Source organism: Emys orbicularis, chromosome 1 (assembly GCF_028017835.1).
Source record: "Emys orbicularis isolate rEmyOrb1 chromosome 1, rEmyOrb1.hap1, whole genome shotgun sequence".
Classification (NCBI taxonomy): Eukaryota; Metazoa; Chordata; order Testudines; family Emydidae; genus Emys; species Emys orbicularis.
The window spans coordinates 147,176,676-147,201,738 of NC_088683.1; the positions used below are offsets into that span (position 1 = coordinate 147,176,676).

The following is a 25,063-nucleotide window of genomic DNA, read 5'->3' on the forward strand; positions in this document are numbered from 1 at the left end:
ATGACAGAGGAAATAACATATGCGGATCTGGAATTTAATAAATCTTATGCACTGGAAAATATTCCAAAGCCTCCCACTCCTGAGGAAAAAGGTACAATCTCTATTGGGCTTTTTTCATTATTGTGCTAAAATTAGCTGGGCTGGGAAGTGCTCTCAACCTAGTCTTAGGCAGAATGGACCAAATTCGGTCCTCTAACTCCACACTTCTCAGTAGAGTTACACCAGTGGTGAATTTGTCCTGTTTTATTGTCATTATTAATTAACAGAAGGGCCGAAGCATGCACATTTCTGTTCAAAGCATGGGAGGGAGATGCTGTCTCTCCCCTGAAGATTTTATTATGTAGGGACCCAATCCTGCAAACACTAACTGCTGAGAGTAGTACTTACTGCCATGAATAGTCCTAGTGACTTTGATGGATTACCCATATGAGTGAGCAGTATGCCAGGTAGTAAGTGTTTGTGTGGGATCAGGCTCTAGAGCAGAGTTGGACAGTCTAGAGAAGATACTGTGCCATCAGTTCATAATCATTTTTGCAAAGTCATCCATGGCATGATGCAGCCTAGATTAGGATTTTACTGTTGTCAAACTCTGGTCTGTGGGGAAGTGAAGATTTTTGTTTGCATTCATGTTTGACCTGCTCCAGGTTGCTTCTTGTAATTTTAACATTTGGTGACAAATTATAACCCACTTTTCTGGAGCAGAGTGTTTGTGCTGGCTCCATGTGAGGGAGCGAACACAGCCAGAGAGGAGGGAAACACTTTAAAGAGTCAAAGATGCATTTTTTAAAAAAAGGCCAAGGCGACATTAATAAGTGGAAGAAAAAACCCTCTAAGCCAAACCCCAATTCATGGCCTTTCCCTGAAACAATGAATGAGAGATTATTTAAGCAAAACACTCACAAGTCAGGACATTGGTTTGCTGTGGCCCCCTGAACAATTTGAGCACATAGCCCCATGCTGTCCTCTGCAGCAGCATTTGCATCCAGCAAACCCGGAGTGATTGAAACCAAAAACCACTTCCGTTTTTTTGCCTTCAGACTCCAGCTTGGGGCTGTAGCTCGGTAGTGAAGGTGGAAGGTTTTTTCATCTTTACATTCAAATAAATGTCAGATTATTTAGCAGTTTTGCCATCTCTATGAAAGTAGCGATCACCAGATGGCATCAGTGTGTTACAGGCCCTGATTCCTGGCTGGGCAGAGGAGCACACAGCATAATTCCGGAGGGGAATGCGCTGAGTAGCTTTAAGCCACCTTTGTGTTCTTCCTGATCCTGAGCCAGTTGTGCTTCAGTCCAGTCCTCTGGTATCAATTAGAGCAGTCTGAAGGCTGCTCCAACTTGCTCCAGTTGCTAGTGACCATAAATGACCACTGGAGCAGTTAGGGATCATCTGAGTTCAGGGAAGCACCATCTGTGCCTTCTTTTCTGGAGCCACTATTTTACACCAGCCATAGGGAGGGGAGTTAGCACTAGAGCAACTACACTGCTATGATCCTCCTGGGCCGGCTATGCCACTGTGTCCCAGATGTGCTGTGCATAGGGGTCACAGCACAGTTAAGGATCTGGGCCATTTAAGTATTGTCAAGTGCCCAGAACCTTGGCTGGAAAAAACAAAGAGAAACAAAGAAATCCTGTTTCTGATACTGACCAATGTCACAGGCTTTAGAGGAAGATTTAACAGTCTGGCGCCAGGAGGATGTTGTAAGCAGGCACAAAGATCTTTCAGTGATCTCTGGACACACACTGACTGCAGCCAGCTTCTTGGCAGCATCTTTTGAGGAGGGCATTGCCACTCTTTGGGTCTGTTGTGTGCCCTCATTCCCGACCCAGCCTCCTCTGGCACTTAAAGTGAACTTCCTTCTCTTTGGAGTGCCCATGAAAGGCAGTGTCCACTGACACTTCCCATAACTAGTCCCAGGACTTAGACTGTGCTCTGTCCTTCCAGCAGTCTAATTGCATTGAATTCAGTAGGGTTAATGCTGATTTGCACCAGTTCCTGTGGGAGGAGAAGCAGAGCCATAATTATTTTCAATCATAGAATCAGAGAATATCAGGATTGGAAGGGACCTCAGGAGGTCATCTAATCCAACCCCCTGCTCAAAGCAGGACCAATCCCCCAAATAAATCAACCCAGCCAGGGCTTTGTCAAGCCTGACCTTAAAAACCTCTAAGAAAGGAAATTCCACCACCTCCCTAGGTAACCCATTCCAGTGCTTCACCACCCTCCTAGTGAAAAAGTTTTTTCCTAATATCCAACCTAAACCTCCCCCACTGCAACTTGAGACCATTACTCCTTGTTTTGTCATCTGCCACCACTGAGAACAGTCTAGATCCATCCTCTTTGGAACCCCCTTTTAGGTAGTTGAAAGCAGCTATCAAATCCCCCCTCATTCTTCTCTTCTGCAGACTAAATACTCCCAGTTACCTCAGCCTCTCCTCATAAGTCATGTGTTCCAGCCCCCTAATCATTTTTGTTGCCCTCCGCTGGATTCTTTCCAAATTTTCCACATCCTTCTTGTAGTGTGGGGCCCAAAACTGGACACAGTACTCCAGATGAGGCCTCACCAATACTGAACAGAGGGGAATGATCACGTCCCTCGATCTGCTGGCAATGCTCTTACTTATACAACCCAAAATGCCATTAGCTTTCTTGGCAACAAGGGCACACTGTTGACTCATATCCAGCTTCTCGTCCACTGTAACCCCTAGGTCCTATCTGCAGAACTGCTGCCTAGCCAGTTGGTCTCTAGTCTGTAGCAGTGCATGGGATTCTTCCGTCCTAAGGGCAGGACTCTGCACTTGTCCTTGTTGAACCTCATCAGATTTCTTTTGGCCCAATCCTCTAACTTGTCTAGGTCCCTCTGTATCCTACTCCTACCCTCCAGCGTATCTACCACTCCTCCCAGTTTAGTGTCATCTGCAAACTTACTGAGGGTGCAATCCATGCCACCCTCCAGATCATTAATGAAGATATTGAACAAAACCGGCCCCAGGACCAACTCTTGGGGCACTCCGCTTGATACCGGCTGCCAACTAGACATGGAGCCATTGATCAATACCCGTTGAGCCCAATGATCTAGCCAGCTTTCTATCCAACTTATAGTCCATTCATCCAGCCCATACTTCTTTAACTTGCTGGCAAGAATACTGTGGGAGACCGTATCAAAAGCTTTGCTAAAGTCAAGGAATAACACGTCCACTGCTTTCCCTTCATCCACAGAGCCAGTTGTCTCATCATAGAAGGCAATTAGGTTAGTCAAGCATGACTTGCCCTTGGTGAATCCATGCTGACTGTTCCTGATCACTTTCCTCTCCTCTAAGTGCTTCAAAATTGATTTCTTGAGGACCTGCTCCATGATTTTTCCAGGGACTGAGGTGAGGCTGTCTGGCCTGTAGTTCCCTGAATCCTCCTTCTTCCCTTTTTTAAAGATGGGCACTACATTAGCCTTTTTCCAGTCATCCAGGACCTCCCCTGATCGCCATGAGTTTTGATCAAAGATAATGGCCAATAGCTCTGCAATCACATCCGCCAACTCCTTTAGCACCCTCGGCTGCAGTGCATCCGGCCCCATGGACTTGTGCTCATCCAGCTTTTCTAAATAGTCCTGAACCACTTCTTTCTCCACAGAGGGCTGGTCACCTCTTCCCCATACTGTGCTGCCCAGTGCAGTAGTCTGGGAGCTGACCTTGTTCGTGAAGACAGAGGCAAAAAAAGCATTGAGTACATTAGCTTTTTTCCACATCCTCGGTCACTAGGTTGCCTCTCCCATTCAGTAAGGAACCCACACTTTCCCTGACCTTCTTCTTGTTGCTAACATACCTGTAGAAACCCTTCTTGTTACTCTTAACATCCCTTGCTAGTTGCAACTCCAATTGTGATTTGGCCTTCCTGATTTCATTCTTGCATGCCTGAGCAATATTTTTATACTCCTCCCTGGTCATTTGTCCAAGTTTACACTTCTTGTAAACTTCTTTGTTGTGTTTAACATCAGCAAGGTTTTCACTGTTAAGCCAAGCTGGTCGCCTACCATATTTACTATTCTTTCTCAGGGCCGGCTCTAGGCACCAGCAAAACAAGATGGTGCTTGGGGCGGCACATTTTTAGGGGCAGCATGGCCGGTGCCAGAATGCCGCCCCTAAAAATGTGCCCCAGCTGCCCTAGCTCACCTCCGCTGCTGCTCACAGCGCGCGAAACAGCTGATTTGCGCGCCGCTGCTCGCCCTCCCTCCCAGGCTCTCAAACCTGGGAGGGAGGGGGAGATCCCGAGCGGTCGCGGCGCGCAAAACAGCTGATTCATGCGCCGCTGCTCCCCCTCCCTCCCAGGCTCTCAAACCTGGGAGGGAGGGGGAGACTCCGAGTGGCCGCGGCGCGTGCGCCGTTTCTCCCCCTCCCTCCTAGGCTTGAGAGCCTGGGGGGAGGAGGCAGGGCTGGGGATTTGGGGAAGGGGCGGAGCTGAGGCAGGGCCGGGGGTGGGGTAAGGAAAAAACGGGGGGGGGCGGCCAAAATTGTTTCTGTTTGGGGCGGCAAAAATCCTAGAGCCAGCCCTGTTCTTTCTACACATCGGGATGGTTTGTTCCTGCAATCTCAATAAGGATTCTTTACAATACAGCCAGCTCTCCTGGACTCCTTTCCCCCTCATGTTATTCTCCCAGGGGATCCTATCCATCAGTTCCCTGAGGGAGTCAAAGTCTGATTTTCAGAAATCCAGGGTCCGTATTCTGCTGCTCTCCTTTCTTCCTTGTGTCAGGATCCTGAATTCGACCATCTCATGGTCACTGCCTCCCAGGTTCCCATCCACTTTTGCTTCCCCTACTAATTCTTCCCTGTTTGTGAGCAGCAGGTCAAGAAGAGCTCTGCCCCTAGTTGGTTCCTCCAACACTTGCACCAGGAAATTGTCCCCTACACTTTCCAAAAACTTCCTGGATTGTCTGTGCACCGCTGTATTGCTCTCCCAGCAGATATCGGGGTGATTGAAGTCCCCCATGAGAACCAGGGCCTGTGATCTAGTAACTTCTGTTAGTTGCCTGAAGAAAGCCTCATCCACCTCATCCCCCTGGTCTGGTGGTCTATAGCAGACTCCCACCACAACATCACCCTTGTTGCTCACACTTCTAAACTTAATCCAGATACTCTCAGGCTTTTCTGCAGTTTCATACTGGAGCTCTGAGCAGTCATACTGCTCTCTTACATACAATGCAACTCCGCCACCTTTTCTGCCCTGCCTGTCTTTCCTGTTTATATCCATCCATGACAGTACTCCAGTCATGTGAGTTATCCCACCAACTCTCTGTTATTCCAATCACATCATAGTTCCTTGACTGTGCCAGGACTTCCAGTTCTCTCTGCTTGTTTCCCAGGCTTCTTGCATTTGTATATAGGCACTTAAGATAACTCGCTGATCATCCTGCTTTCTCAGTATGAGGCAGGAGTCCTCCCCTCTTGCTCCCTGCTACTTGTGCTTCCTCCTGGTATGCCACTTCCCCACTTACTTCAGGGCTTTGGTCTCTATCCCCCGGTGAACCTAGTTTAAAGCCCTCCTCACTAGGTTAGCCAGCCTGCTTGCGAAGATGTTCTTCCCACTCTTCGTTAGGTGGAGCCCATCTCTGCCTAGCACTCCTCCTTCTTGGAACACCATCCCATGGTCAAAGAATCCAAAGCCTTCTCTCCGACACCACCTGCGTAGCCATTCGTTGACTTCTACAATTCGACGGTCTCTACCCAGGCCTTTTCCCTGCACAGGGAGGTTGGACGAGAACACCACTTGCGCCTCAAACTCCTTTATCCTTCTTCCCAGAGCCACGAAGTCTGCAGTGATCCACTCAAGGTCATTCTTGGCAGTATTATTGTTGCCCACGTGGAGAAGCAGGAAGGGATAGCGATCCGAGGGCTTGATGAGTCTCGGCAGTCTCTCTGTCACATCGTGAATCCTAGCTCCTGGCAAGCAGCAGGCCTCTCGGTTTTCTCGGTCGGGGCGGCAGATAGATGACTCAGTCCCCCTGAGGAGGGAGTCCCCAACCACCACCACCCTCCTCCTTCTCTTGGGAGCGGTGGTCATGGAACCCCCATCCCTAGGACAGTGCATCTCATGTCTTCCAATCGGTGGAGTCTCCTTCTGCTCCCTTCCCTCTGATGTATCATCTGGTCCACTCTCCGCATTAGTACCTGTGGAGAGAACATGAAAATGGTTGCTCACCTGTATCTGCATTGCTGGTATATGGACGCTCCTCTTTCTTCTTCTGGAGGTCACAGGCTGCCAATTTTCTTCACTGTCCCTCTGTCCCCGCTGCGCAGCCTGCTCTGATTCTTCAGAATGTTGTGCCCATAGAAGCATATCCTGACGTTTCTCCAGGAAATCTTCATTTTCTCTTATGCAACGCAGGGTTGATACTTGTTTCTCCAGACCTTGAACCTTCTCTTCCAATATGGAGACCCGCTTGCACTTTGTACAGACAAAGTCGCTCCTGTCCTGTGGAAGAAAGACAAACATGGCACATCCTCTGCAGGTCACAAGAGCTGATCACTCACCATCCGTATTACCTTCCTTCTAAGAGCTTCCTCAGCTGTTGCAGTTAATACTCAGAGAAGCCTGTAAGATGAAAGCCTCAGTGGGCTCCCCCCAGGCAAACTCCCTCCGTTAGCCTCTCCGCTGTTCGTCAATCTGCTGGTTCACAATTGGCTGCCTTTTTATAACAATCAGGCCCACTCAAGGCCCAACTGGAACAAAGCACTCCCAATTCACACTTTTCAAACAATCAAGCACACAGTCAAACTGACAAACTGTCCCCGCAACAGACACTCAGTTTATTTTGCCTCCATTAGAGAGTAAAGAGAAAAGAAAAACCACAAAGGAAATATAAGGGGCCAGATCCTCAGTTGTACCAAAGCTCCATTCAGTGCAGCTGAGGAGGGGGAGATAAAGGAGAGTTGAAGCCACATGTGCTGATCCTGAGGTCAATGGAGCTGGCCCATCCCTTAGTGTAATTTATAGCAGCCTCCGACCTTCTCTAAATTATGCCTGGCTGCAACAGTCCCCAAGGGGCTGCTTCATAGCGGTGATCACTGAAATTCAGAGGCACTCTGGCAGTGCCCCCTGGACCCATGGGCAGAAGAGGGTAGCATAGAGCTGGATATTCCAGCTGGGGATTTACCTATCTTGAGGATTCCCAAACAGAGGGTTAAGCTGGATTTCTGCCTGCTTTGTACTTCGGAGCAGCAGAAAGTAGGCAGGTCAGGGGATCTGACTCAATAAGGAGACTAGAAATATGCTTAGACTTAATTACATGGGATATTGGCTAAACAAGGTGGATACTGTGACTTTTCAGAAAGTCCATTTGTTTCTTCCTTCTACAGCATGCTGTCTGTCTTTACAGGGCCAGACTCTGTGTGGGAGCAAGTGGGTGATGGGTCTGGCTACATTACAAAAGCAACCCTGTAGGGAGACCATTTACATGACTGGTTACAACATGTTTTTATTTTGAAGTGAAGATGGGACCTAACCAGGATTTAATTGGGTCTTCAGTTTGTGCTCAAGCCTTGGACTTGTGCAAAACTTGAATCTGAACTGCAGACACAGTTATCACCCCATCTACACTATAAACTGGAACTGGATTGTAACTGGTTGGGGAGTTAATTGACCTGTAGCTAGAGCTGGTAAAAACACCGTGTTTACTTCAATGGAACCATGCCATTTTACAACATTTGAGGATATCCAATCATAAAATTGATTTCTATCGTCATTTTACTTTCCATAGGGGTTTCAGCCTCATTTCCTTTGTGATGCCAGTGTAAACAACCTTCTCTCCATGCATATGAAGAAGTGGTTTTTTTACGCACGAAAGCTTATGCCCAAATAAATCTGTTAGTCTTTAAGGTGCCACCAGACTCCCCATTGTTTTTGTTGATACAGACTAACACGGCTATCCCTCTGATACTTAACCTTCTCTGGGAGATGGATCTTTAGCAAGTTTCCTGGCTGATTATCAGATAGTATAATGAATGGAAGATAATATTAAACTCACTAAATTTTATTTTAAAATACAACTCATATAAGACAGCAAAATATTAACCACTACTGTGCAGTTCTATCCCATGATGAGGGGTGGGGGGGTTGAGAAGGAATCCTTCCTGACCATCACTGATGATTATTTATGCCTTGAAGCATGAGGATCAATAGCCCTGGTAGTTTTACCCTAGCTAATGTCTAAGGGTATGTCTACACTACGAAATTAGGTTGATTTAATAGAAGTTGATTTTTTAGAAATCGATTTGATACAGTCGATTGTGTGTGTCCCCACTAAGCGCATTAAGTCAGCAGAGTGCGTCCACAATATCGAGGCTAGCGTCGACTTTCGGAGCATTGCACTGTGGGTAGCTATCCCACAGTTCCCACAGTCTCCGCCGCCCATTGGAATTCTGGGTTGAGCTCCCAATGACTGATGGGGCAAAAAGATTGTCGCGGGTGGTTCTGGGTACATGTCGTCAGCCCCCTCCCCTCTGTGAAAGTAATGGCAAAAAATCGTTTCTCGCCTTTTTCCTGGGTTACCCATGCAGATGACATAACATGGCAAGCATGGAGCCCGCTCAGCTCACTGTTACCGTACGTCTCCTGGGTGCTGCTGACAGATGCGGTACTGCATTGCTACAGAGCAGCAGCTCCTTGCCTTTGCAAGTTAGCAAAGATGGTTAGCAGCCGTACTGTACCGTCTGCTGCTGTCTCCTGGTTGCTCCTGGCCGGCATCGGTGAGGTCGGTCGGGGTCGCCTGGACATGAATGGGAGTGACTCTAGGTCATTCTCTTCTTTAAGTTTCATCTAATGGAGATTCAGTCCTGCCTGGAATATCATGCGAGCTGGAGACTTTTGCCTCAGGCTGCTCTCCCAGCACCGCACGGTTGCACCTACCCCTTGCTCCCATGGCTCATGAAGCCTGGACAGTAGTAAGGAGCAGTTCAACTATAGGCTGAGCAAGTGCAGAATGGTGGTAGAATGTGCCTTTGGACGTTTAAAATCTCGCTGCCGCTGTTTGCTGACTAGGTTGTTTGCAATTAGAAGAACACAGCAAGGCACACTGAGCATCACAGAGGCTTTAAAAAACAGTTTCATGACTGCCCAGGCTTCGGTGTGACAGTTGTGTGTTTCTCCTTGATGCAAACCTGCCTCCTTTGTTGATTTTAATTCCCTGTAAGCCAACCCTGTAAGCCATGTCGTCAGTCGCCCCTCCCTCCGTGAGAGCAATGGCAGACAATCGTTTCACGCCTTTTTTCTGCGCAGACGCCATACCATGGCAAGCATGGAGCCCGCTCAGATCACCTCAGCAGTTATGAGCACTGTAAACACCACGCGAATTATCCTGGAGTATATGCAGCACCAGAAACTTCAAAAGCAGGTGAGGAAGCGACGGCAGCGCGGTGACGAGAGTGATGAGGACATGGACACAGACTTATCTCAAAGCACAGGCCCTGGCAGTGTGCACATCATGGTGGTAATGGGGCAGGTTCATGCCGTGGAACGCCAATTCTGGGCCCAGGAAACAAGCACAGACTGGTGGGACCACATAGTGTTGCAGGTCTGGGATGATTCCCAGTGGCTGCAAAACTTTTGCATGTGTAAGGGCACTTTCATGGAACTTTGTGACTTGCTTTCCCCTACCCTACATTGCAAGAATACCAAGATGAGAGCAGCCCTCACAGTTCACAAGTGAGTGGCAATAGCCCTGTGGAAGCTTGCAACACCAGACAGCTACCCGTCAGTCGGGAATCAATTTGGAGTGGGCAAATCTACTGTGGGGGCTGCTGTGATCCAAGTAGCCAACGCAATCACTGAGCTGCTGCTATCAAGGGTGGTGACTCTGGGAAATGTGCTGGTCATAGTGGATGGCTTTGCTGCAATGGGATTCCTTAACTGTGGTGGGGCGATAGACAGAATGCATATCCCTATCTTGGGACCGGACCACCAAGGCAGCCAGTACATAAACCGAAAGGGGTACTTTTCAATGGTGCTGCAAGCACTGGTGGATCACAAGGGACGTTTCACCAACATCAATGCGGGATGGCCGGGAAAGGTACATGACACTCGCATCTTCAGGAACTCTGGTCCGTTTGAACAGCTGGAGAAAGGGACTTACTTTCCAGACCAGAAAATAACCATTGGGGATGTTGAAATGCCTATAGTTATCCTTGGGGACTCAGCCTACCCCTTAATCCCATGGCTCATGAAGCCACACACAGGCACCCTGGACAGTAGTCAGGAGCTGTTCAACTATAGGCTGAGCACGTGCGGAATGGTTGTAGAATGTTCATTTGGACATTTAAAAGCACGCTGGAGCAGTTTACTGACTCGGTTAGACCTCAGCAAAACCAATATTCCCATCGGTATTATTGCTTGCTGTGTGCTCCGCAATATCTGTGAGAGTAAGGGGGAAAAGTTTATGGCGGGGTGGGAGGTTGAGGCAAATCGCCTGGCCACTGATTATGCGCAGCCAGACACCAGGGCGGTTAGAAGCGCACAGCAGGGCGTGCTGCGCATCAGAGAAGCTTTGAAAACCAGTTTCATGACAGGCCAGGCTACAGTGTGAAAGTTCTGTTTGTTTCTCCTTGATGAAAACCGGCCCCCTTCGTTCACCCTACTTCCCTATAAGCCAACCGCCCTCCCCTCCCCCCTTTGATCACCGCTTGCAGAGGCAATAAAGTCATTGTTGTTTCAAATTCATGCATTCTTTATTAATTCGTCACACAAATGGGGGGATAACTGCAAAGGTAGCCCGGGAGGGGTGGGGGAGGAGGGAAGCACCGGGTGGGGTGGGGGAAGAGGGGAGGAGGGAAGTACAAGGCCACACTGCACTTCAAAACTTATTTATTGAATGCCAGCTTTCTGTTGCTTGGGCAGTCCTCTGGGGTGGAGTGGTTGGGTGCCCGGAGGCCCCCCCACCGCATTCTTAGGCGTCTGGGTGAGGAAGCAATGGAACTTGGGGAGGGGGGCGGTTGGTTACACGGGGGCTGCAGCGCTGGTCTGTGCTCTTGCTGCCTTTTCTGCACCTCAACCATATCATAGAATCATAGAATATCAGGGTTGGAAGGGACCTCAGGAGGTCATCTAGTCCAACCCCCTGCTCAAAGCAGGATCAATTCCCAACTAAATCATCCCAGCCAGGGCTTTGTCAAGCCGGGCCTTAAAAACCTCCAAGGAAGGAGATTCCACCACCTCCCTAGGTAACGCATTCCAGTGCTTCACCACCCTCCTAGTGAAATAGTGTTTCCTAATATAAAACCTAGACCTCTCCCACTGCAACTTGAGACCATTGCTCCTTGTTTTGTCATCTGCCACCACTGAGAACAGCTGAGCTCCATCCTCTTTGGAACCCCCCTTCAGATAGTTGAAAGCAGCTATCAAATCCCCCCTCATTCTTCTCTTCTGGAGACTAAACAATCCCAGTTCCCTCAGCCTCTCCTCATAAGTCATGTGCTCCAGACCCCTAATCATTTTTGTTGCCCTCCGCTGGACTCTTTCCAAATTTTCCACATCCTTCTTGTAGTGTGGGGCCCAAAACTGGACACAGTACTCCAGATGAGGCCTCACCAATGTCGAATAAAGGGGAATGATCATGTTCCTCAATCTGCTGGCAATGCCCCTACTTATACAGCCCCCAAAATGCCATTAGCCTTCTTGGCAACAAGAGCACACTGTTGACTCATATCCAGCTTCTCGTCCACTGTGACCCCTAGGTCCTTTTCTGCAGAACTGCTACCTAGCCATTCGGTCCCTGGTCTGTAGCAGTGCATAGGATTCTTCCATCCTAAGTGCAGGACTCTGCACTTGTCCTTGTTGAACCTCATTCGGTTTCTTTTGGCCCAATCCTCTAATTTGTCTAGGTCCCTCTGTATCTGATCCCTACCCTCCAATGTATCTACCATGCCTCCCAGTTTAGTGTCATCTGCAAACTTGCTAAGAGTGCAGTCCACACCATCCTCCAGATCATTAATAAAGATATTAAACAAAACCGGCCCCAGGACTGACCTTTGGGGCACTCCGCTTGAAACTGGCCTCCCTCATGCTGGAGCATATCAGTTTGATCTTCCAGGAGCATAAGCATTGCTTCCTGCCTCCTCTCATCATGCTGATGCCACCTATTATCTTGATCCCACCACCTCTCCTCTTGCTCCCACCACCTGTCCTCTCCCGTGTCCCTCATGTCCTCACATTCATTTTGTGCTTTCCTGCACTCTGAGATTGTCTGCCTCCATGCATTCTGCTGGGCTCTTTCAGTGAGGGAGGACTGCATGAGCTCAGAGAACATTTCATCATGAGTGCATTTTTTTCGCCTTCTAATCTTTGCTTGCCTCTGGGACAGAGATGATACAGGGAGCGTTGAAACATTTGCAGCTGCGGGAGGAAAAAAAGGGAGAATAGTCTTTAAAAAGACACATTTTAGAGAACAGTGGGTAGACTCTTTCACAGTGAACCAAGCTGTTAACATTACATAGCACGTATGCTTTCTTTACAAGGTCGCATTTTGCCTTTTATATTGAGGGCCTGCCGGTTTGATGTGAGAGATCACACATGCAGGGCCGGCGAGCAACAGAATTCGGCTTGCAGGCAGCCATGGTAAGCCACAGTCTTTTGGCTTCTTTAACCTTCAAAACATGTGGGAATGGTTTCAAACAGTAGCACCCTCATTTCACATACCAAGCACCCATTGGGTTGGCCATTTAAAATGGGTTGGCCATTTAAAAGGAGGGGCTGTGATTTTGGGGTTAATGTGCAGCACAAACCCAACTAAACCCCCCCATATACACACACCCAATTCTCTGGGATGATCACTTCACCCCTCCCCCCACCACATGGCTAACAGGCTTTGGGAGTACATCCAAGAGAGCTTCATTGAGATGTCCCTGGAGGATTTCCGCTCCATCCCTATACACGTTAACAGACTTTTCCAGTAGCTGTACTGGCCGCAAATGCATCCAAAGTCTTCAGGGCAAATTAATCATTAAACATGCTTGCTTTTAAACCATGTATTATATTTACAAAGGTACACTCACCAGAGGTCCTTTCTCCACCTTCCAGGTCCAGGAGGCCGCGTTCAATGGGTTGGGAGGGTACTAGATCCAGGGTGAAAAACAGTTCCTGGTTGTTGGGGAAAACGGTTTCTCCACTTGCTTGCTGTGCACTACCTTACACCTCCTCTTCCTCATCATCTTCCTCGTCCCCAAAATCCGCATCCCTGTTGTGTGAGAATACATTGACAGAGTCCACGCACAGGGCTGCGGTAGTTGTTGGGGCACGCCCTAGAATGGCATGCAGCTCATCATAGAAGCAGCATGTCTGGGGCTCTGACCCGGAGCGGCCGTTTGCCTCTCTGGTTCTTTGGTAGCCTTGCCTGAGCTCCTTAAGTTTCATGCGGCACTGCTGCGGGTCCCTCTTATAGCTTCTGTCCTTCACGCCCTTGGAGATTTTTTCAAATGTTTTGGCATTTCGTCTTTTGGAACAGAGTTCTGATAGCACGGATGCATCTCCCCATACAGCAATCAGATCCAGTACTTCCCGTTCGGTCCATGCTGGAGGTCTTTTTTGATTCTGGGACTCCATGGTCACCTCTGCTGATGAGATCTGCATGGTCACCTCTGAGCTCGCCACGCTGGCCAAACAGGAAATGAAATTCAAAAGTTCACAGGGCTTTTCCGGTCTACCTGGCCAGTGCATCTGAGTTGAGAGTGCTGTCCAGAGCGGTCACAATGGAGCACTCTGGGATAGCTCCCGGAGGCCAATACCGTCCAATTGCATCCACACTACCCCAAATTTGACACAGCGAGGTCAATTTTAATGCTAAACCCCTCGCCAGGCAGGAGTACAGAAATAGATTTTAAGAGCCCTTTAAGTCGACAAAAATGGCTTTGTCGTGTGGATGGGTACAGGGTTAAATTCGACCTAAACTCCTAGTGTAGACCAGGGCTAATTCTTTGTTCTCACCATTTTATTATTTTTTAGGAAATTCCACTTTCATTTTCAACCCTTTTGCTCACTCTTTCCATCCTCTCTGGCTAAACCTGGATTCTCAAAATATTTTCCATTAAAAAAGATTGTGAAATGTGAAAAACAAAAAACATTTAAGGGGGACTGCATGATGGCTGACGAGGGAGGGAGGATAATTTTAGAGAAAGGGGAGGTAAGCTGATGGTGGGAAAGGACCTGTCATTGCTGGAGGAGAAGGAGGTAAATGACTATTGGTTGGTGGAGATGCCAGGGCTGGAAGGGTGGACATCTCGTTTCCTCAGTATCATAGACTTTAGACTTTAAGGTCAGAAGGGACCATTATGATCATCTAGTCTGACCTCCTGCACAACGCAAGCAACAGAATCTCACCCACCCACTCCTGTATCAAACCCCCACTGCTCCCCTTGGAAGGCTGTTCCAGAACTTCATGCCTCTGATGGTTAGAAACCTTCATCTAATTTCAAGTCTAAACTTCCCGATGGCCAGTTTATATCAATTTGTTCTCGTGTCCACATTGGTAGTGAGCTGAAATAATTCCTCTCCCTCCCTGGTATTTATCCCTCTGATATATTTATAGAGAGCAATCATATCTTCCATTAGCCTTCTTTTAGTTAGGCTAAACAAGCCGAGCTCTTTGAGTCTCCTTTCATAAGACAAGTTTTCCAGTCCTCGGATCATCCTAGTAGCCCTTCTCTGTACCTATTCCAGTTTGAATTCATCCTTCTTAAACATGGGAGACCAGAACTGCACATGGTATTCCAGATGAGGTCTCACCAGTGCCTTGTATAACGGTACTAACACCTCCTTATCTCTACTGGAAATACCTCACCTGATGCATCCCAAGACCGCATTAGCTTTTTTCATGGCCATATCACATTGGCGGCTCATAGTCATCCTGTGATCAACCAATACTCCAAGGACCTTCTCCTCCTCTGTTACTTCCAACTCATGCGTCCCCAGTTTATAACAAAACTTCTTGTTATTAATCCCTAAATGCATGACCTTGCACTTTTCACTATTAAATTTCATCCTATTACTATTACTCCAGTTTACAAGGTCATCCAGATCTTCCTGTATGATATCCCGGTCCTTCTCTGTATTGGCAATACCTCCCAGCTTTGTGTCATTCGCAAACTTTATTAGCACATTCCCACGTTTTGTGCCAAGGTCAGTAATAATAAGATTGGTCCTAAAATCGATCCCTGAGGAACTCCACTAGTAACCTCCCTCCAGCCTGACAGTTCACCTTTCAGTATGACCCGTTGTAGTCTCCCCTTTAACCAGTTCCTTATCCACCTTTCATATTGATCCCCATCTATTCCAATTTAGCTAATAATTCCCCATGTGGAACCGTATCAAATGCCTGCCTGAAATCGAGGTAAATTAGATCTACTGCGTTTCCTTTGTCTAAAAGATCTGTTACCTTCTCAAAGAAGGAGATCAGGTTGGTTTGGCACAATCTACCTTTTGTAAAACCATGTTGTATTTTGTCCCTATTACCATTGACCTCAATGTCCTTAACTACTTTCTCCTTCAAGCCATGGTGTTGCCTAATAAGGAGAAAATAGAAAAAACCACACCAAGTCTGAACTGTTGTGGAATAATGTGCAGTGGGTTTGATTCACCCCACATGTACAGACATAGAATATCAGGGTTGAAAGGGACCTCAGGAGGTCATCTAGTCCAACCCCCTGCTCAAAGCAGGACCAATCCACAGACAGATTTTTGCCCCAAATGGCCCCCACAAGGATTGAACTCACAATCCTGGGTTTAGCAGGCCAGTGCTCAAACCACTGAGCTATCCCTCCCCCCGGCACATTACAACTCCCTTCATCGGCAAGGGCTGTTGCTGTGGCCTGAGAAGAATTCACCCCTGGGAGGGCAGGTAATGCTTCCAGCTTTAATCTCTACTTTGGGTCCACAGGAGCTCTGCAGACAGATTGCAGTGGGGGCGACCCCAAGCTGGGGTCTGTTTTGAGCGGCTGCAACTCCCTGCATTGGAAGGGATGTTTTAGGCACATTGGGTAGCTGCAGCCCCCTCCAAGCAGACTTGCTCTCACTGGGGACCCTGTACCAGAGTCTGCACTATCAGCACATGGCTCAGTGTCCTTGTGGGTAGGGTGAGGAAAAGAAGAAAAAATAATAGAAGCAAGATAAGGAATTTTCAGGATCTGCCTCTTTTAGTTACTGAATTCATTGTTGATTTCTCCCAGGGCTTCCCACTTCATCCCCATGGTGTCTGGCTGCCCTGACTTTGCTCACATTGTGTCTGGCATTATTGGTAGGACTGCTAGCCCTGGGAGTTGTGTGTAAGTAACAATACATATTTATTTGGTGAATTTAATGTTGGTGAAAGATGCCAGTTTGATATCCATCCCCTATAGGTTGAAGTTCTTGATTTAGCCATAGAGCTGGTACAACACAGGCAGACTGCACAGAACAAGCTTCCCAGATGCTCTGCCTCACCCATTACTGTACATTACCTTGGCCCTGCTCCGGAGGTATCACTACTACAAGTGACAATCTCAATAGTCCATTCATGCCTGGACCTCTCCTCTTAAACTGCCAAAAAGGAACCCATTTTTTGTGTCAGCTGGCTCATTGGGAACTAGTTACCTCCACTATCTCATTTCACACTAATCTGTTTTCAGGTGGCCATCACTTTTGGATACTAGTGACCTTCTCTGGATACAAATCCATGATGGAAAGGTGGAAGGGTCCATGTCTCATGAATAGGCCACCTCCTTTAAAAAAAATAAACAGAAAAATTACATTTGATGTCTGAGTTCATCACTATCTGATATTTCTGTAAAATAAGGATGAAAATAAATCAAGTCAATGGAATGACCAATAATTGAAAGGAACAATTTATTCAGATTTAAATATTAAAAAGACAATTATAGAAAAGCTGTAGGCACCCTGATAATTAACACTTGCATTTTAATAATCCCAGCAGCATTTAAAAGTAACCGTTCAGAAACGAACAAATCTCAGTATGGCTAGCAGGCGAGCCACATAAAAAAAACAAACCTCCTTTTCACCTCAATAACATTTGAATTTGTAAAAGTTCATGCTAGAAAATGCTTCTGTGAATTTCAGTTTTCCAGGTTACCAACATCTACCAGGAAGAGAATGTAAAACTCAAAGAGAAGGAGAAAGCTCTGCAAACAAATTTCTCAAGCAGGCTGGAAGAAATAAAAGACAGTTTGTGTTTGGAAGGGGAAGCGAAGAATAAAAATAATGGTAAACAAGGTTGTTATACACCTGGACTAAATCTTTTGTCCCAGGATGAGTAATAACACAGGGCAATGGTGATGCAATAGTCCCCTCACACACAGCATCTCATGCTAATCCTGAGCTCAGTAAGACCATTACTGAGAGTAAGCAGGGACTAAGGAGAGAAATGAGGTGTAAGGGAATTCCATTTCCAGGACACTTTCTACTTTTATCCTCTCTGATGAAATTGCTTACAACATCGATAATTAGAGCCTGTCATGATGGTGACACCAAATCACTAAGAACTGGAGTGAGATTAACCAATTTATTACAGAGAATATGAAACAGATGTCAGGTGGGGACAGTACCCTTATAGTGTTCAAGTGTGGTAAATCAGGATTCCACTCCCATTCAGTCCCTGGGATCGGGGGGAGGGGCACAGCAGAAAGAGGGGAACTGTTGTGGGGTGTGGAAGGGGCACCATGCTATGTTCTTTCTGAGGTAGGAGTGCCTCATATTTCTCAGGATTGACTCCTCTGACTAATTAAGGAGCAGTACTAATGGTCTTCTAAGGCAAATTCAAGATGGCACCTTAACGGAAGGGTGGGTTAGGTGAATCAGAAAACAGGGGTAAATTAAACAGGAAAGATCTTAAGGTCTTTGATTGTGAAGCAGGGAATCAGCCCCAGGGAGATGGGGAAAAAGTAACTTACTTTGGAACTTCTGAAATCTTTGGATCTATTATCCAAATCTTACTGGTTGGAGAAAAAAATGAGCATGGTGATTGGCAATAATGGGAAATAACCCCCATCTCACAAAACTGTTGTGCAGGGAGAAATCAGATTGAAAATGTGCTTGATATTTTTCCCACACAACTCATAAAACTATAAAAATTATTGGTGAGCCTACATGTTACTGGTGGCGAATATATTGTACATTCTCTGGATCCCTGTCCTCTGGCCAGTTCAAGATTGTTAGTACAGTGTATTCACTAATGCCAGCTAGTTCTTCAAGCAATCAGACATCTGCCATTTCCTTGGGAGACTATTCCATGGTCCAGTTAACCTCCATCCAAAGTATCAACATGGGGAAGGCAATGTCTGACAATGCCCAAATGAGTTCAGCGTTGACAGGTTTTGCTCTGTTTTTACTTAGTCATATTTCTTTGACCTCAATGGAACTTTGACGCAGCGAGGACTGAGTAAAATCTGAGTAAGATCTCAGTATTTGGAGTCATGGAGAATTAGGGTCACAGACATCACAACTCTTTGATTACCTTGCCGTCTCAAGCCAATGGCAGTAGCCCTCGTTTTCTCCACATCACAGCATGGGATTAAAAACAGAATGTTGATTTTTCACTTTTCTTCAGGAATGAGTTGTACACTCTGCCCCACAAACTGGCAACGAATGGGAGGAGACACCTGTTACTACATTTCTTCAGGGAAGAAGACATGGAACGGGAGTCGGAACTTCTGTGCCTCACAAAATTCCACCCTTCTCATGATAAAAGACAAGGAGAAGCTGGTATGTTCCCCAGCCCAGCCCAGTTTCCTTTTATATTTCTGTGTAACTTTCAGAAGTCTCCACAAAACAGAAAATATGTTTTGACTAGTGTATCTCGAGCTATTCAATATCCCCAGACTCTGTACAGTAGGCCAGATCCATGTACATTAGCATAATTAGCATAGTTCCAAAGATGTCATTGTATAACAAGGGATACTGGCATGAAGAAATTACTGCCAGTCACAGGGTATTATTCAGAAACTCTTTTTGTGAGTCTATTGAATCGCAGCATGGTTACAAGCATTGAGTCGTCCACAAAGGCTTTTTACCCCCTCAGGTTTCAGGCAGAGGACTGACCAGTGCTCTAAGGAGAACAGTTGATCTGCTCTTCGGGCTGGTAGAGGGATGTAGGGCAGAGGTTTTCAAAGTTACAAGCCAGGTGGGCAGAGACAGTCCTACTCAGAGGCATACATTATTAACAGGCCTGGATTGAGGTTGCAGGATACTGTCATTTTTAATTCCCCCCCTCTCCCAGTAACAGTAATCTGTGCTTTTGTTGCTTGGATCTTGGTTTTACTTATTTGATCTGCCCAAACAAGAAATGCCCATCTCACATTTATTACATGTGTCACAGTTTAGGTCAACTGCACCTCCATTTCCACACCATGGACCAGCAAGGGCACCAGCTCTGTTGGGTGGAGACCTGCATCTCTCTCCCTTCTATCTGAGGTATTTTCAGGGTGCACAGTCCCCTGCCTACACTTTGATATCCCCCAGCAAGGTAGATGACCTAAGCAGCCAGCATCTGCACTTTGCTTTTTTTCCAGAGGCTATAAACAGCATAAGTGCCCATAGTTATAAATTACCATGCAACCCTTTCTAAGCAAGCACATTTATTCTTAAGGTGAAAGCATTGCGGAGAACACACATTAAAACAATAAAAGAACCTACATGCATGCTAATGAGCTTACCAGAGATCACCCCCAACTCCAACAAGGACTCAGTTAGGTGAGCTGTTCTTCAGACCATACCAAGGGGGTTTTCTGTTTGTAACAGCTTTAACCTGGAACAAGTGCACTTATGAAAATGTTTGTCTTTCCTTTATCCCTGTAGGGCCTTGATCTTCAGATTTCTGGGAGCAGGTAATCAGTAGACAATGGTTGTCTCCTCAGGGCATAGCTTCAAAAGGCTGAGTTTTTGCATAAATAGAGGAGGGTAACTTTGCATCCACCTCCACCTCAAGATTCCCACTTAATTATTTTTGTCCCAGAAATTCATTCTTGTCTATAACACTGTTTAATATAGTTATTTGAAACTCATAACACTTCACAAGCTTTACATTGGCTACATGTCCCTTCCAGAGAAATTACATACACTTCCACAATAATACATTGGGTTTTTATACAAAGGACTCCAAATACACCTAAACTTTATTCAACAAGGTTTTTCAAGAGTATTGCAGGAAATTGCCTTATCTGTCACAACAGGCACATAAATAAATCAAGTAAGTTTCATTTTATCAAACACCTTTAATCCTCCTTCCCCCATAGAGAGTATTTTATAATTGGGAAATATATCAAATAGCTTCCAATACCTTTGCTGAGGAAAAAACAAAATTAAATTGCTGAGATCTCCCACCTAAAATAGATTTGCTGTTAAATTCTGAGTCTGTCTTTTTTTTAGGAGTAGACATGACAGATGTACACAGAGGGGGAAAGAGACAGGAACAGCAGAGGAGAGGAAATCAGGGCTTCTGTCTTTGGGTTGAGGTTCAAGTATTGGAAGATCACAATCACAGCCTGTGTGTCACATAACCTTAGTACGCACTGCTGGGGCTGGTTCCTCTGAAAAAACATCAGGAGGGGTTGCTCAGATTTCCCTCTCACCAGACTGTAGGAGGCAAAATTCCCCCCAGGTTGCTTCAACATCATTTTCAGCTTTCCAAATTGGTCATAGCAAAGACTGTAAAATTAGATTTATCCAGGATAGCTAAGTTAGACAATTAGGAGGCAGTAGGAAAAAAGGAGAGTGGAAATATGTAGGAGGAATAAAGTGGGGATGGAAATGTGAACTGAGGAATTGAAATAGCAGGAACCTTGAGCTCACATCTCAGGAGTTGCCATGGAGCAACCAAGGAGATGGATGGTGATGTCATCTGATTACATCTCCTTGTAACGGGGCTCACGTTGCGCCCCTAGGTATTGGGCCCCTGGGCTTCCCTCTTCAATGAGTCAGGGACACTTCAGTCTGTTGCAACACCCATGTTCTTTATTCTCAAAAGGTTTCTCACCACCAGTTCCCAACAATATACAGGCTTCACAGCTACTTTGCCTACCACAGGCCTGGCCAGCAACAGACTAGGAGACTCCCACCTCCTTCTGTGCCTGACCTTTCCCTTTCCCTTTCCCTTCCCTTCCCCTTCCCCTTCCCTCCCTTTCTCTGGCCTCCTTCCAGCCTTTATAGCTCTGGGCTAATAAGACTGGCAGGAGCGGCCAGTTACCAGGCAGGTGGAGTAGTGATTTTTTTTTAAACTCTTGTCTAAAAGTCACATCTTATGTAAGTATTAGATAAGACTTCAAAAACTTTGTGTTAAATAATTTTATAAATTCACAATGAAATCAGTCTTTCTGGCATTGGCCAGCCTAGAGAGGTAGTTGGATAAGGTGGAATCTCAGACTGGGCTTTTCCAGCTCTAATATCTGTGAGGTTACAAAACTACAAAAAGTTACTATATATATTTATGTCACTTAGAATTGCCTAACTCTTTTCTCCAGCTAACCAGCATGTTTGTGTTCAGATATGTCAGAATCCATCATATTTCAAAATGGTGTCTCAAGTTTCTCCTACAGCACTTGAATGGTCCTGCAATCATAGAAAGAGGGCTATAGCTCAGGTGTCATAATGGGGAACAACATCCCATTCTGCGATACTTACCTTCTTTCAATGACTTCCAGCAGTGTTACTGAGCCTACAAATTTATGAACTTTTTCTAAAAAATTGTCCTCATTTCCTCATAGGAAAATGTCAGTAGATATTTCATTAAAGAACATTACTGGATTGGATTATCACGACGTAACACTGAAAGGCATGGCTGGTTTTGGGAGGACACCACAGCTCTTTCTACATCCGAAAAGGGGTAAGATTTAGTAACTTGGGGAAAGATTTTCATCAATGAGTACCTGAAGTTGGTCTATGTCCATACTTAGGCATGGGCAGGTACCATCAGTGGTAAGTACCATCCAGTTAGACCCACTACTTTGCAAACCTTCCCACAGTGTCCCCCCACCAATGACAAGGAACCCCCAATCCAATCCAACCTTCCTCCTAGCTGCCAAACCCTCCTACATTCCTCTTCCCAAGCAGCCATTCGGGGGGAAGGGGGGTATAGGCACTTCACTGAGAAGCTGTAAATCTCTCTCAGTCTCTCATTTTCCCTGGCACCTGTCAGTGGGGAGGGGAGTGCTGTGGAGGATATTCCTGCTGCCTGTCGGATAAGTGCTGTGTACTGCCATCCAAGCAACCTGAGGGTGATTCCTTGGGCCCAGTCTCTCACTGCTTTTCGGCTGTGCCTAGGAACATTGTGGAGGCTGGATCCAGTAACATAGGAATTAGTGCTCTCCAGTGCCATGTGGGTGACCCATCTAAGATTAAATCCTCAGTTTCTCTCACCACTTAAGCCGCCACTGGGGCTGCGAGCATGGTAAAGTCAGGTCTATCATCGTAGGGGGTCAGTGCACAGCACTGTGTCAAGCTCTTCAGTGCTTTGGAGAGATATGTGTATTGAGGGTATGCTGGAGCTGAAGGTGTAATTTGCAGCTCGGGTAGATATACCTGTGTTAGCTCTGAATGAGCTACTACAGATATACTTATATGAGCCAGTGCTGATTCAGCTAGCATGCGGGGGGGGGGGGGGGGGGGACAGGAAGGGGGGAGGGAGAGGGAGAGGGAGAAGTAATGTAATCGTTGCTGTAAAAATGGCAGGACAGGCTTGTTACCACATGTACAATCCCATGTAAAAGCCCATCCTGCCACCTTTTAGACACTAGTTTAATCAGAGCTAGTGTAGGTTTGTCTATCTGAGCTGGAAATTACACCTCCAGCTCTAGTGTAGATGTACCTCAGAGTGACTCTAACAATTCTTTTGAAGATGACCCTGTCTGATAATAATTATACATGTAACACAAATGTGGTATGGTGTAATAAAACTGTGTTTTGTTTTCTAGAATTTCTGTTTACGGTGACAAGAATCCCTGTGCATATCTGTGGGATAAATACATTTATGCGAATCAGCGCTGTGATGAGAACCATTTCTGGATCTGTGAGAAGGCACCCATTCAGCTGAGGCTCACAGACAATCAGTAGCAGTTTATCAGTTGATTATGGTTTATCAGTATGAAATATTTATTTATTAGCAGTGGGAAGAAGCTCTGTGGGCTCTGTTTTGAGTTGTGAGATTTTGGGTTCTGCAAAGTGTCCAAATCAGCATTTAAATAGTTGTTTAGAGTCATAATCAGCATTGTCATTTTCATTGTTTTAGGATGCTTTACAAAAGTCATATGTCAAATGCTACACACATCATGAAGGCCATATGACCCCCCAGAGAATGTACAAAATTTGTTAATCCAGCTCTGAAATGTGAAAAAAATGAAACCGGGAACTCTGGAGTAAAAATAAATTACTACATTTAAATATGGAAAGACCTATCTGGTTTCAGCTTGTCCATCCCCTGGAAGTGCAGTGTATGATTGCTCCCTATTGCCCATTTCTCAGATAGGAAATGGTGCCCAATGGGGAAACGCTGACAGTTGCCTTCCCCCAACCAGGGTTTGCCCAACCCCTCTGTCTTTCAGTACCTCTACCCCCCCCCCCCCCCATTTTTGACGTGATCATTAGGAAAGCAATAATTGTCTGTTTTTTTCTATTTCATGATGCTATTTGGGATGGAGAATGCTCTATCTGCTGATCCAATTTTGCTCCCTCCAGAGTTTTACTGAAACGATGCCTCTGTTCCCAGAGGTTTCTCTACTGCAGGTTTCAGTAACTCAGGTGCTGAGGCTTCAGCCACTTCCATTCAGGAGACTCTTCTGCATTCTCATTGATCTTACTTCAACAAAACATTTCCTGATCACCAGCCTAAACATTTCTCTTTCCTACAGTTTTATCACACACCAGTTACACTCTCCAGCAACCCTAACCAAATTCCTCTGCCCCTCTAATGTTTTCATGCATCACATACTTCTACAGAGTGGCAAAGTTTTTCACCAATAAGTAATTACTTAGCCAATTATGCACAGGTAGCTCTTTTCATCTTTTCTTATAAGTAAGGCTGTGTTTTAGTCACAGGTATTTTTAGTAAAAGTTATGGACAGGTTACGGGCAATAAACAAAAATCTGTGACGTCCGTGATCTCTCTGAAAAACACGGAGCCTTACTTATCAGTCAATCCCTCCAGCCCACGAACCATGTCATGGGGGAATGGGGATGTAGAAAGTGAGCTACACTCCTTTTTCAGAGTAGTTCTCTATTGTACATCTAATAATATATTGAAGATACTCTTAATACAATGTACAGAAAACCTCTGGATTGCTTGGTAAACTGGGCAGAAGATAACAATTTGTGTTTTAACACCACTACATGTAAAGTTATATGTCTAGGAATAAAAACTGTAGGCCATACTTACAGGATGAGGAACTCTGTCCTGGGAAGCAGTGACTCTTAAAAAGACTTGAGGGACGTAGTGAATAATCAGCTGATAGTCTCAAGGAGCTCAATCTATTTAGTTTAAGACACAGAAAGTTAAGGAATGGCTTGATCAGTCAATAAGTGCCGACATGAGGAACAAATGTTTGATAATAGACTCTTTAATCTAGCAGACATAGGTATAACAAGATCCACTGGCTGGAAGTTGAAGCTAGGTAAATTCAGATTGGAAATATAACATTTTTTTTTATTAGTGAGGGTACTTAACCATTGTAACAATTTATCAAGTGTTGTGGTGGATTGTCCATCACTGGCACTTTTAAAATCAAGACTGGATGTTTTTCCTAAAAGATCTGCTTTAGTTCAACTATGTCCAAGTACTACAAATCAGTTGTGGAATTACTTCAGGGAGCTTCTATAGCCTGTGTTATACAGGAGGTCAGACTAGACGATCACAGAGGTCCTTTCTGGCCTCAGAATACTGTAGCTTGCTTTTTAAATGTATTGTGTAGCTTTAGGGGAATCATAACATTTACAGTTATGCAGCAGAAGAGAATAATAATTGGATTTCTGCAATGAACTGTGCTTGGGGCTACTCCAGAAGGCCACTCAGAAATTTCAGGTGCGGAAGAGTTTACCTTCACACTCACATAATACTCT

General features: G+C 45.9%; 1 protein-coding gene across 1 annotated transcript; it reads left to right on the forward strand.

The window, feature by feature from the left end:
- Positions 1–23,065, forward strand: LOC135873033 (C-type lectin domain family 12 member B-like). The gene is made up of 6 exons (XM_065397502.1): positions 1–91; positions 16,198–16,293; positions 17,084–17,227; positions 18,570–18,724; positions 21,721–21,839; positions 22,927–23,065. Exons 1-6 carry the CDS (start codon positions 1–3, stop codon positions 23,063–23,065), a joined length of 744 nt encoding a protein of 247 aa, XP_065253574.1.
- The last annotated feature ends 1,998 nt before the right edge of the window (positions 23,066–25,063 follow it).

Coding starts and splice junctions, on each gene's coding strand:
- LOC135873033 (XM_065397502.1), top strand. CDS start 1: ATGACAGAGGAAATAACATATGCGGATCTGGAATTTAATAAATCTTAT. Junction 16,294..17,083: donor GCTAGCCCTGGGAGTTGTGT/GTAAGTAACAAT, acceptor TGTGAATTTCAG/TTTTCCAGGTTACCAACATC. Junction 21,840..22,926: donor CTTTCTACATCCGAAAAGGG/GTAAGATTTAGT, acceptor TTTGTTTTCTAG/AATTTCTGTTTACGGTGACA.